This window comes from Strigops habroptila, chromosome 5 (genome assembly GCF_004027225.2).
Source record: "Strigops habroptila isolate Jane chromosome 5, bStrHab1.2.pri, whole genome shotgun sequence".
Taxonomy (NCBI): Eukaryota; Metazoa; Chordata; class Aves; order Psittaciformes; family Psittacidae; genus Strigops; species Strigops habroptila.
The window spans coordinates 20,961,363-20,973,733 of record NC_044281.2 but is presented as its reverse complement, the minus strand read 5'-3'; the positions used below and the strand labels follow the sequence as shown (position 1 = coordinate 20,973,733).

At 38.9% G+C, this 12,371-nt stretch overlaps 1 protein-coding gene across 2 annotated transcripts in view; it reads left to right on the top strand.

The window, feature by feature from the left end:
- Positions 1–11,993, top strand: part of CERS6 (ceramide synthase 6) — a 121,910-nt gene extending 109,917 nt beyond the window's left edge. Inside the window, exons 9-11 of one of the 2 annotated variants that reach the window (XM_030487849.1) lie at positions 3,042–3,198; positions 4,211–4,234; positions 7,200–11,993. In XM_030487849.1, coding sequence (XP_030343709.1) covers positions 3,042–3,198; positions 4,211–4,234; positions 7,200–7,361 — 343 coding nt within the window. In that variant the 3' untranslated portion in view covers positions 7,362–11,993. The remainder of the gene's footprint in view (positions 1–3,041; positions 3,199–4,210; positions 4,235–7,199) is intronic. The other variant, XM_030487850.1, reaches the window with a different exon arrangement.
- The last annotated feature ends 378 nt before the right edge of the window (positions 11,994–12,371 follow it).

The window sequence follows — 12,371 nt, the reverse complement described above, 5'->3', positions numbered from 1 at the left end:
AGCATGTTTGCAGATTTAAGTGCCTGAATGCCTTTTTGAGTATTTGAACCTAAGATTTATTTGCATATACATCTTATACACACTTTCTCTTTGTGTAATCCACTCTCATGCTGTTTTTTCCAGTCCATTATTTGTGCAGTTGGTTAAAATGCTTCTGTTGAATCTTTTCAGCAGTGGAATTGGTGGAAAGTTGTCTAACCTTTCTTCCCTTCCTCAGTCTCTATAAGTAGAATTTCTCTCTGTATTCTGCCTACTAACCTTATGATTTTTCAGACTTTTAACATGAAATAATTGATGTATTCTGAGAGAGAACGTTTATTTACTTCCTCCTTTTTTTTTATAGTTTTCTTTATTTTTCATTCAGTTTCTGCTCAGCCCTACATGCTTAGACATAGCCTTAGCTCCATCTGCACACCTACCCTGCACATCAGGTCACTGACCCCTCTTAGGAATGCTGAGCAATTACTGGGATCTTTATGCAGCTTTAATGGAGATTTCCAGTCCTGTCCTTAGTTTGCCAGACATGAACAGGTTAGAAAGAGGTCTGCTTTTTCACTGAAGGCTTATTTCCCGTATCTAATACACACTGCCTTATTTGCACGATGACTTATGTGCACAGTGGACCAGAAACACTCTTCTTGGCCTTGCTATCTTCCTGATATTTTGAACTTCTGCGGGAACAGACCATCTGCATCTCTAATGCTGCTCTTTTAACTTGACTGCTATGGAAGTCCCCAGAGGTCAATTTGGTTCGGTGAATGAAAATATAAACAGAAACCTGTAGAAACTGCATTTAAAATTCTGAAGCATATAAAATTTTACATGTAAAAAAAGACAGATATAAACAATGGTAGCTTTACACACAGGAGTTGTTGATTTCGAGTTTGAATTTTATATAGTGGTTAGAACTGAAATAGGAACTGGTGAAGTAAAACAGTGCTGGTGACAGCTGTGTTTTGATATGCATGAGAGCGTCTCCTTGGATCATAAAGTGGAGTATTGCTGTGCCATGTAAAGCTTCCATTGGCAGAACAAATTACACAAAGCTGAGACTGAAGAGTTATAGCTGACAGAAGCAATAATGTGATGGAGTTTTTGCAAACTGGAAAACTGTTTGTTTTTCTGATGTTTGCTCCATTAAACAGAAGACAGTGTAAAAACTCTGCTATATAGTAAGGCTATAAAACATCTACTTCTCAATAAATTATGGAGCAAATGTGCAGTTTAGTGTAGGAAGGCAAAAATAAAAATGTAGAAAATTTATTATGAAATGCCCTGCAAGTATTAAGGCCAATGCATTAGAAATCACTGGTTGATTTTTTACCAATACTGTTCATATACATAAATCATTGCCACTAAATGTTGTGTTCTGGGTTTGCTGTCTGTACATACTTCTTACTAATATTACTTGCTGATTTTTATGTGCTTGGAAAGGATTGTGGGAAATGTGTTCGCTTATTAAGAAGCTGAGCCAAATATCTCTAACTTTTCAAATGAGAGCTGTGCTGTTCTGAGGCCCTTGCAGGACCTCAGTTGCATCTCCTGCCTTCAGACAAAGCTGGTGCAGCCCAAGAGCTGTGCAGTCGTTTGCTTGATTAAATGTGCCATCTAGTGGCTAGCGGTTGATAGTTAATTTAAAAAAGAAAACATAAAGCCAATGGACTTTTTAATGCATTTTTACACCAGCAGGGAAAATGGTTGGAGGGTGACAAATCCTTATATTGCCTTCTTTTTCTCCCTCCAATTAACAGGCATTCATAGATCATTATTTGTTTCCCAAAATACCATTGTTTCTACTGTTATCCACCCTCCGTTCTCAGGCTGTTTGCTGAGGTCCAGATTGAAATCATCGGCAAAGTCTTTGGGCTAATTAGAATTTGAATAGTTAGTGCTGTATTCACAAAGCTTCAGAAGTCATATTGCAATATCACTGTTACTGCCTGCATCTGAAATTTTTTTCTCAAAAACTTGGTTCAAATGTCTAGAACTGCTGGAATTTCGTAGAATCACAGAATGGTTTGGGTCAGAAAGGACCTCTAAACGTCATCTAGTTCCACCCCCCTCACCACAGGCAGACACACCTTCCACTAGATCAGGTTGCTCAGAGCCCTGGCCAACCTGGCCTTGAATGTTTCCAGGGATGAGGCATCTACCACCTCTCTGGGCAACCTGTTCCAGTGTTTCACCACTAGATCCCTCCTCTCGTTTTGAAACTGTTACCCCTTGTCCTATTGCAACAGGCCCTGTTAAAAAGCTTGTTCTCATCTTTCTTACAAGCACCCTTGAAGTATTGAAAGGCCACAGTAAGGTCTCTCACGCCTTGCTGCCCCCATATACTCCTGTTATCTACCTGTCCTTTACGGTACTGTTAAACCTCAACTCTTGCTTGTACCTAAGTGGTGTGAAAATTGGATTTTGTGCACAAAATGGTCACCAGAACTATCCAATACTTCAGTGGTTAGTGCATGTACCCAAGGTTCAGCCCCTCTACTGGTTGATTATTTTGACTTTGTATTCCTGTTGGTGCTGAGGTTTCCACTGTATAAGAGTTTATGTTGGGATATTCAGCCAAAGTCCCCCCATTCTTAGAAAATGCTGCAGAAGGCTGAGTCCTGACACACATGTGCCGTTGTTTCACATGCCGCTGAAGTCTCACTTTAATTGAACAACAGTCTCAGGCTGTTCTCAGTTCCACACAGCACATCACTCAAATTGCTGATACCAAGAGGGCAAAGACATCCATAGCTGTGTACACTGAAACAAACCCATTGGCTTTGAGGTTGGGTTTGGGAGAGAGGCTTCAGATGGGAGCACTCTGAGGATCTTTGTGATGTTTGCGAAATTAAGTTAAATACTGAAAGCAACATTTTCATGTTATTTCTCTCTGGAGACAGCCATGGGATTCAGTCCGAGTCACTCTGAGAACAAACTGTCTATGTGGATCCCATCTAACCAAGTACTTATCTTGATTTTAAAAGGGCTTCTTTTAGATTGTTGGTTTAAGGAAAGTGTTATTATTTTTCTGTCCCTTTCTATTCTAGGATATTAAACACAACATTGTTTGAACTGTATGAAGCTCTGGGCAATTTTCCTGCCTTGTGGGTCTTCAACGTGCTGCTTGTGATTCTTCAAATTCTGCACTGTTTTTGGTCTTACCTAATCATAAAGGCAGCCTACAAAGCTATATCAAAGGGCAAGGTAAGACAGCATGGTTCTGTTTCACGTTTAGGATTTTAACTTTTCCAATACCAGTACAGGGTCGATCACTTTGGTTACTTTTTCTTTCTAATCCATAACACACTGCTGAAGACACATGTTGTTTTATGTGAACTCTTCTTTGTATTCATGGTAACTTTATTCTACTCCTTCTAGCAAGATTATACTCTTTATAGTGGTTGTATTTTATGTGCTTCCACACTTCTCTTTTATAATTTGGTACACTGAACCAAACTACATTAGGGAAATTGGATTTAAAAAAAAAAAACCAAACCCAAGCAAACTGCTTTCTTGAGGCTGCCAGTTCTGGTTTTATTCTTTATAGCAGCTGTTAGCGAAGTGTTCATTTCCTAGCTGGTAGTGATAGTAATACTAATACAAATTGAAAATCTGCTGCCTTTGCTAGTGGCGAAGTTACAAATCACAGCCTCTTTTGGGTTTTGGTATTAATGAGGTTCTGCAAAGGGCTACATGTTTTCTTTCTAGGATTCCTACAGCAAGACTATTTGGGAAAAAATTTAGTGTCTTGTTGCCATTGTTACATTTCTCAGGAAGATATAATTCACAGAAATGCTAGCCCCACTACACTTGCTGTGCAGATACAAACTCGCATTTAGATGGTAGCACTAACACTTGCAGATCACGTGAAGTGCAGAGCATTTTGTCCTTCAAGAGTAGAGCGCATGAGTAGATGTTTTAGACATGTGACCACCCCTGAAGTGAATGGGATTGTTCTGCAGAAAACTGCTTTCAATGAATGTACTGGAGAGCTCAGCCTTGCCTTGGATGGAGCCCAGAATCTGCCACTCGTTCTGTATGGAAGACAGTGCATTCATGAACTGTATTTTGCCTGGAAGCCACACTTCAGTCTCCTCTGCTTTTAGTGGTTATTAGCCTCAGCTGTCCTGTCTGAATTACACCAGTGACTTCAAAGGGTGCTTCATACTCTCTCTTACTCTGCTTGTTTATCCTTTCCCTTGTGCTGTGCTGGAAGGCTGGGAAGTGGAACCCCTTGCATGTAAGTTTCTTTAAATTTACTATGCTAAAGATTTATTCTGCTCAATGCTGGTGTTTGTGGTTTGTTGGTTTTTTGTTTTTAATTTGTAGTTTCTGTGTGGTATTTTTATGCATTTTGTGTGTTTAAATATTTAAATGAACGCTATCTTTAAAGGCCAGTTTTACTTTTTGCCTGTGTGTTGCCCAATACCGTTCAAACCCATTCTGTCTGTAGCATCTGGGTGCTATTGTGTTACAGATTTTTTTACATATCTATATGAGCACAAGCTGCTCTGTCACCATGCAGGAAGCATACTTCAGAGCATAAGCACTCTGCCTTGTAGTTCAAACAATTGCAGGGGAGAAAATTTAGATTGTATAAGAGCAGAGTTAGACACTCACAGTAAGACAGTGACCAGGTTAAAGATGCATATGTATGACATACACTGAAGATTCTTCCTTCGTATCTTAACTTACTTCCTCACTTGCAGCCCCATTCTTTTCATTTTTGCAGTAAAATAAGCAGTGTTTTCACAACACATTACAGATAATTTACAGCAGATCTTAATCCTAAGTTATTGTTTTATTTTTGTATTACTAGTATCCACCTTTGGAACAGCTTAGCTGATAAAGCAATTATTAAATTGTTGACTAATCCTGATCATCTGTTTCTTACTCACTGTTATGCTTAGGAGTTTTATAAACCTAGATATATATTTTCTAGACTCCTGTAGAAATTAGTCCAGTGGGTTCTTTTGGGGATAAACAAAGAGAACCAAGTACTGCGAGATGTGTTGCATTCATACCAGGTTTTAGGTCCAAAGACCCTGGTGTGTTGCTGCATTTTAAAAGTAAAGAGAGTGGACCACATATTTAACAGAAGTGGCTGCAGCATAGAATCTTCTTTGGATTGTTTGGCTTTAGGGCAGGACCCTAGCAGAAAAATTGGCAGTGAATCTGATATATTAAGAGAATTTAAGATGACACAGAATTTTTCAATCATCCAGTCTGCCTTCCTGTTGATCACAGACACTCAGTACCCTGTACTCAGCCCATTCTCTTCTGTCTGATAAAAGTGTAATTCTCAGCGTATTTATGTATCCCCACAGTTTTACTATTGAAGTCTCTTTATATTAAAGTAATCTGTTAATTGAAGCTGTGTAAGTATGAAATCAAATTTCTGACCTCCAGCTGAAATCTAGTTTCACATCGTCAGAATTGCAGACTTGCTAGACATTGACATTAAAAACTACTTGTTAGGAGGGATATGAAACCATGTGTTTCTTTTTTCCTCTGTTCCCAAGCAGAACAGTGTTAGTCAGGTGTTACGATATTGCAGGGATGCATTGGGAGCCCCAAAGCAAATGACTGTTTCTGAGGCGAGAGCTGGAGAGCAGAATTGTCATGAGGGCTTTCAGGAGTAGAGGAGGATTACTGTAAGAAAAAAATTACATGCGGTGGCCCTGTTCTTTAAGAGTTTTGATTTCTTTGGGAAAAAGACTTGCCACCATGTGTTTTGCCCCCTTTATGTCCATTTGCTAAAGTCAATTGTAATTGCCCAGTGTGGCAACCAGCACAGCATGGATGTGAACGAATTCTGAACAAATTAGAAGCTCAGCTGTACAAACGGGTAGAAGCAGGCGTGGAAAGCTGCATCTTTAATGCTGCGTGTAGCTTAGACTTTAGGCCTGTTTCCATTGATGTTGGGGTTTTTTTACTTCATCTGATGCACTCGTAACAGGCTTTTCAAGATCAGGCTGGGTGAAGATCTTGGTGATGGTACCTGACTCCACAGCTGACCCTACTTTGAGCAGGATGTTGGGCACAGACTTCCTGAGGTCTCTTCTGACCTGAGTTATCCTATAAGCCCACACATTGGCAGTGCCACTGTTACCTCCCTAGGGAAAATATCCTATTAAAAACAGGGCAGGCAGGGCCTTTTCTTCACAGGATTATATTTTCTGTTGCCCTGTTAGCTCTCCTTAACCTGCCTGTTATTGGCTTCCTCGTGTTTTAGCTTGTTTTGGGTGCATCTGACTGAATGGGGTGAAGCAAAGTCACCTCAGTGATTCGAAAGAGACTCAGGTCTCAAACTGAGTGAACTTCCTCTGTGATCTTCAAAAAGCTCTAAAAAGCTGGAGAGTTTCCTGTTGCTAAGGAACAGCATTCACCTAGTAAATGGGTATAAACTGGCAGGAAAGAAGTCAACTGGAAATTAGCAGGAAATCCCTAGCAATTAAGGTCAGTCTGTTTCTGGAACAGTTTTCCAGTGACACGATGGGGCAGCCAGTTGAACTGCTCAAGTATGTTTGTGGTTCCTGTGATAGGGACTGAAGTGAACTAACTAGATGATCTTAAGGCCCTTTCCAACCCTTACTGTTCTATGATTCTGTGTCCATGGTTTCCAAGCCCCCTTCTCACCACTTGCCTGAAGTCGGAGACTGCAGTTACCTGGTGCAGTGAGTTACATTTCAACCAATACTCCCGTCTCCTACTTCCACCTGTAGCACTGTTCCCTCGAGCCATATGGCCTCTAAAGAATGACTTGGGAGGTGGCAGGGAGGAAGTTGAGTTGAATATTTCATATTATCAGGTCAAAAAGAAGCACCCCAAAGGAAGCACAAAAAATGAAGTTGTAGTGGAAGGGCAGAGAGACTGGGGCTAGGTTGAATTTGGGAGCTTGGATTGTTGGTTACTTCAGCTTGTGCACAACCCTTTGCCTTGAGCACTGTGTCCTCACTTGGACATACTACCTTCAGTGCACCAGTGCAAAGTTCTTACCCTGCCTTTGCATATAGCATATGTGTATGCAGGCATCTGTGTTTGAAGTGAGTCCAGGCAGGCAAAGGCAGAGAAGTGTGTCCAAGTTGAGATTGCCTTCAAAGCTCAAATTGAAAAATGTTTGAATTCCCTGATTCTCTTGAACGAGAAAGGTCAGTTGTTTTCTTACAATGACCTACTGCTTGCTTCTTTGTCAAATTCTACAGGTAGCAAAGGATGACCGAAGTGACATTGAGTCAAGCTCAGATGAGGAAGAAACAGTACCTCGTTCAAAGACCCCACACAGCGCTATCTCCACTAATGGGACCAGCGGTGCCAATGGGACAAACGGGTATCTCACTGGTGGCACTTGCTCAGAGGAGCATTAATCCTTGAGTTCAATCATGAGACATGAACAGAATGAACTGTTTGCTACTGGAAGTAAATTATAAGTTGTGAATGCGGTTTTTTCATATATCTCAGCATCAGAAAAAATTAGGAGTATCAAAGCATTCTGATAGCGCACTGCCATATTTCCTGTTTGTGAATGAAGACAACACACCATTCTGTATACGTAGGCATGCTGTATGTGTATGTAACTGACACAATGGGAGCAGTATTTTCACTTGTACTGTCTTTGAAATATTATTTATTTTGTATTCTTTTGGGAACTTCTGGACAAAAGGGAATATCCATTCTCAAAGTTTATCTCTTGGGATTCTCAGTGGTGGAGAGCATTACGCTCAGATCTCTTCTGTCCATCCCTGTTGCTTTTGCCAAGTCTGCTATAAGTAATAGTTGCTTGATTTGTTACTTACAGTAAGATAGAACATAGCTTTATAGATTCTAGATCTGCTTCAGATATTTTTGCTATCTTTGTGTTTAAAAGTGCTGGTACTGAAATTGCCTATCAGATCACAGTGGCCATTCCTCCAACATAAAGTTTTTAAACACTGGATTGATATATTAAATAGTAGGTAATGTGGTCAATTAGCAATTTGGGGAAAAAAAACTGTGGTAATTGTAGGATGTTATTTTAGCATAATTTAAAATTCAATTTGGTGGTTAATTGCATTAGAGGTAGACTTGATTTGTTGTGCAAATACCCAAAAGCATTGGTGTCAACAGTTAGGATAAACTCATTCTCACTTTCTTCATTTTTTTTCTTTTTATTTTTCCCTTACATTTTTTGACCTCTGCAGATACTAGTGTCTTTTTGCAGAGATTCCATGTTGAAAGTTGTTTGTTCAAGTGCACCATTGTGAATCCAGACCTCACTCCTGTAACTGTTCTTGCACGTTCAGATGAATGAGAGCAGGGGTGTAATGGAAAAAACAGCAGATGAAAAGTTCATTGCTTCCTTGGACACAGTTCAGTCTAGGTATCATTCTTATAATTATGCCACTTTCTTGGTAGGGTGAAGAGACAGAAGGCAGAATGTCATACATTATTAGAAGTAGTTTATTTTAAATGCATGAAAATTTGAGCAAAATTCACTTAACGTAATTCACAGCAAACTTTGAACACTCAGCAGAATTTTATCACCTCTACAAATAAAATAAGGGTGTCTGTAAAATAAGTTTGCACTCCTTTTTCATCCAAGATTTACAAACTGTGTCCCAAAGAAGACAAACTAACATCCAAAATAAACATCTTTTTAAACATTATGTACACACCTCTTCTAGTCTCTAGATCAAAGGTTGGTGTAGGATGCTAAGGATCATGCAAATCTTACAGGACGCTTTTCTGGGATTTGCGACAGCAGTGCCAAAAGTAGGTGAGGTTCTTGGGTAACAGACTATGCAACCTACTGTTCAACAGTATTGTGTATGTGCACACAGAACCAATGTGCTTACAGACCAAAGACTTGTATATATATATTTAAAAAAAAAAAAAAAAGTAAAAAAAAAAAAAAAGGAAGGAAATAAATGTAACATTAATATGTAATAATGTGTCTTCTATATACAAAAGGATTGGATTGCTGTGTTCAGCTGGAACTCTAAGACAGGAAATCTTTCTGATTCCTTCCACCTATGCAAATAGCAAAATGCAGATGGTTTCTAATGTCATAAAACATGTTTAAAGGCTCTATTTTATACAACTCCACTGAAGAAAGTTGTGTTGCCACTTCTTTCTTTTGAAAAGCTGAAATTTGTCACTCTTTAAAATTACTGAAACATCTATTATCCATAGGGACCTTGTGTATTAGCAAAAAATGTACTAAAAGTAAGGGCAGAATGACATGAATGAAAAGTGTACCTCCACTTAGGTGGAGGTAAAGGTGAAAAAAAACAGAGAAATTGTAAATCATGAAAGAAGAGCTGTCAGTTTTACTTCCCACAGAGCATCTTTTGAAAAAGCCAGGTAAACTTGTAGTTCAACAGCCGCATAGCTTATATGAGTATATCTGATGGAGCAAGGGAGTGTTACTCAAATCTCCTTCTCCCCCAAAAGTTCCTCTGCCTCTATTTTTAATCACCTGTCTCCTGGGCCTCTGATTTCTTACAGTTATCTGCAGGGCAGGTTATGCATGTGAAAATACGCTGATTGTAATGGAAAGTTTTTTGAAGTGGCAGTTTTTAATAATTACTGTCAAGATGATACCAAGATTTTAAACCAAAACCATCCTGGGATACATTGGATGAACATTACAGTTTCTGAAATATGACCTGCTAAGATGGTAAGTGAGAATAGCAGTTTAAACACATCTCTTTCATGGTGTTGATTACTACCTCCACTGGACCATTTCCCTTCTGCAAAGGTGGCTACAAAAATGGCATTCTGGCAAAATATTTTGTCTTACATGAGGACAGAATGTTGTTCTGAACTATCAACATAGACAAAATAGTACTATCGTGTTGCTCATACCAGGGCAGAGAGCAGTTCCCAATTACAGTCTGTGTGCAAGAGGCAGGAGACCTTTGGTCCCTGTTGGTCCTCTCCAGCTGTGCTCTATAGTGTTGATTCAGATGTGCAGTCAAGACTACAATCCTTGAGATGGTTTACCATTGCTGGCTACATCTGTTTTTAATGTGTCCTCGCTGTTAAATAATGCAACTTGGATTGAAACTGTTCCTTTGAGGTTTAAATTCAGTTGCATTTATGATGCACTGAAGTATGTATACAGTTGCCACAGTTCAGCTGACTCCTGGTGACATATCTCCCAAAACCTGGCTTTTTTTTTCCCAAAACCTGGAGTCCATTCTTAGCAGTCTAGAATAAACTTAATACAGGTATGTCTGGAAAATAGGTGAGATGGGAGATTCAAACACATTTGGGGAAATGGAATGAGAGTAAGGAAGCACTAAGAACTTCACTAAACTTTAAAGCTACAGGGATTTTTATGAGTATTAAAATTCACACTTTTTTTTTCCCCGTCTTTAGTGGGAAGGACCAGGTGTTTTAGTGATCATAAGTGGCAGTGTGTTTTGATTCATTGCTTTAACCAATAGATGTCAAAACTTTGGCGTTATCTTCCACTCTGCAGAGAGAATGTCATGCAACTATTTCCTTTTTCAGTTAAATTTGCTTCTCTGCAGAAGAGCTTTGCAAGGTACTTTTGGAGACCATCAAGTATTTAGAGGATAATTGCATATATTCCAGGCAATTGATTGAAATGACTCTTATGGTTCATGGTAAATGCAAGATCTTAAAAGGTTCTGTGTATTAGTACCTTTTGTAGAATTGTCATTTTAGTCATTTTAGAAGTGAGGGTTTTTACTCTGTAACCTATTTGTCTTCAACTTCTATGCTCCCGTTTTATAGTACAGTACATGACACAGTGGTTGAGATGTTGAAGTAGAAAAATTAAGACATGATATGTAGAGTTTATTAGTAAATAGTAAGAATTTGTCGACTCTCCTTAGCCAGCCCAGAATATAGTAAAATAAGATTCAGGTCTCCCTTTGTTTAGCGTTTCCCGTATTGGCATATTTTGTATAAAAAAAAAATTGTGGGATTTTGGTGGTTTGGGTTTTTGGTGGTTTTTTTTGGTTTTTTTTTTTTTGGTGGTGGTTGTTCTTTTGTTTTTCATAAAAAACTAAAATCAAACATTGCAGAAAATGATAGAAATATGTGATCAAACAACAAGGGTGGACATTGGAGTCTTTTGGATCTTGATCAATGTTAAGTAGTGCTAGTTCTAAAATACCAAAGTGTCCTGTGCTCTTTCCTTGTTGCCATTTTGTAGTTTTTCCTATGTGTTATTTATTTAATTATTCCAGCAGAATTGGAATAGGTGTAACAGCTTCACATGCTCCTGTCTCGTCCTGTGACCAATCTATGTGGCTGCCGATGCCAAATCCTTTTTCTGAGATCCAAGTAGGTGCACTAAGGCTTTGCTTACTGTGAAGTGATTCTTGTCTTAAATCTGTTTCAGGTGAAAATCACTTTCTGTTTCTGAACAGGACAGAAGAGCGAAAGTTGTTACCCTGCAGCCAATGTCAATGATGATCATCACTGGTTGATTTAGACACCGTTGTGTGTTTTACAGACTATTCTAGTAGGAAGCCTAATCCCTGTTTCATTCATGTTCTCATTACTGCAGCCTTCCATATTCTCAGAGAAATATGGGCTGCCACTGTTTTCTACAGTTGATGCTTTGGTATTTTTTAATCTCTTTGCTACAACTCATTTTTCTATGTCTCCTATTGTCTACTTCTTGTGACATTTATGCGAGAGGAGCTATCGAATATTTTTTACCCTTCCTGTAATGTAGACCCTATTAGGCCTAAGTGCACTGTTTTGCAAACTACAGTTGCCTTTAAACCATAAATCAAAACCAGTTTGCATTACTTGTTTTGGCTGGTTTTGATTTGGAGCAGAGACCTAATGGGAACTTCAGTAAGACAACCTTTCTCATTTATTTCTTTTCTTTTTAAAAAGCACTAGTGGAAGTTTGGAAAAGAGGTGTAGGTGTATAGCCTTCAAATTGTAAAGATTTCTGATTGTAGTTGCAATGAAAACACAGTGTTTGTGTCTGTACAGAACTCTCAGTCTTTGAAATTGCTTTCAATTAAAAAACTGGAGGAAAAACTATGAAATAATGTTTTGGAGCTGTATCAATAATTACACGTCAGACAGAAGATAAAAATTACTGTCTTACATGACCTAATATGATCTGTGCAATGAAACATGTTTTCTAGCTTCTGTTGAGCTTCAGCTTCTTGCAGTTCTGGGGTTTAACTTTTATACATGAGCTCTCATACCATACTGTGCATGTTGACTGCCTGTTGCAAGTCAGGGTGAGGCAGATGGCACTATTTCACCTGTGTTTTCATGACAATCCTGTGCTTGAGCAACTCTTTCAGAATGCAGTGACGTATAGGAATTCCACTGTCCCAGACACAGTGATGTGCTATCTAGAAGTCCTTTCATGTATAGCTGTTGTGTAGAACTTT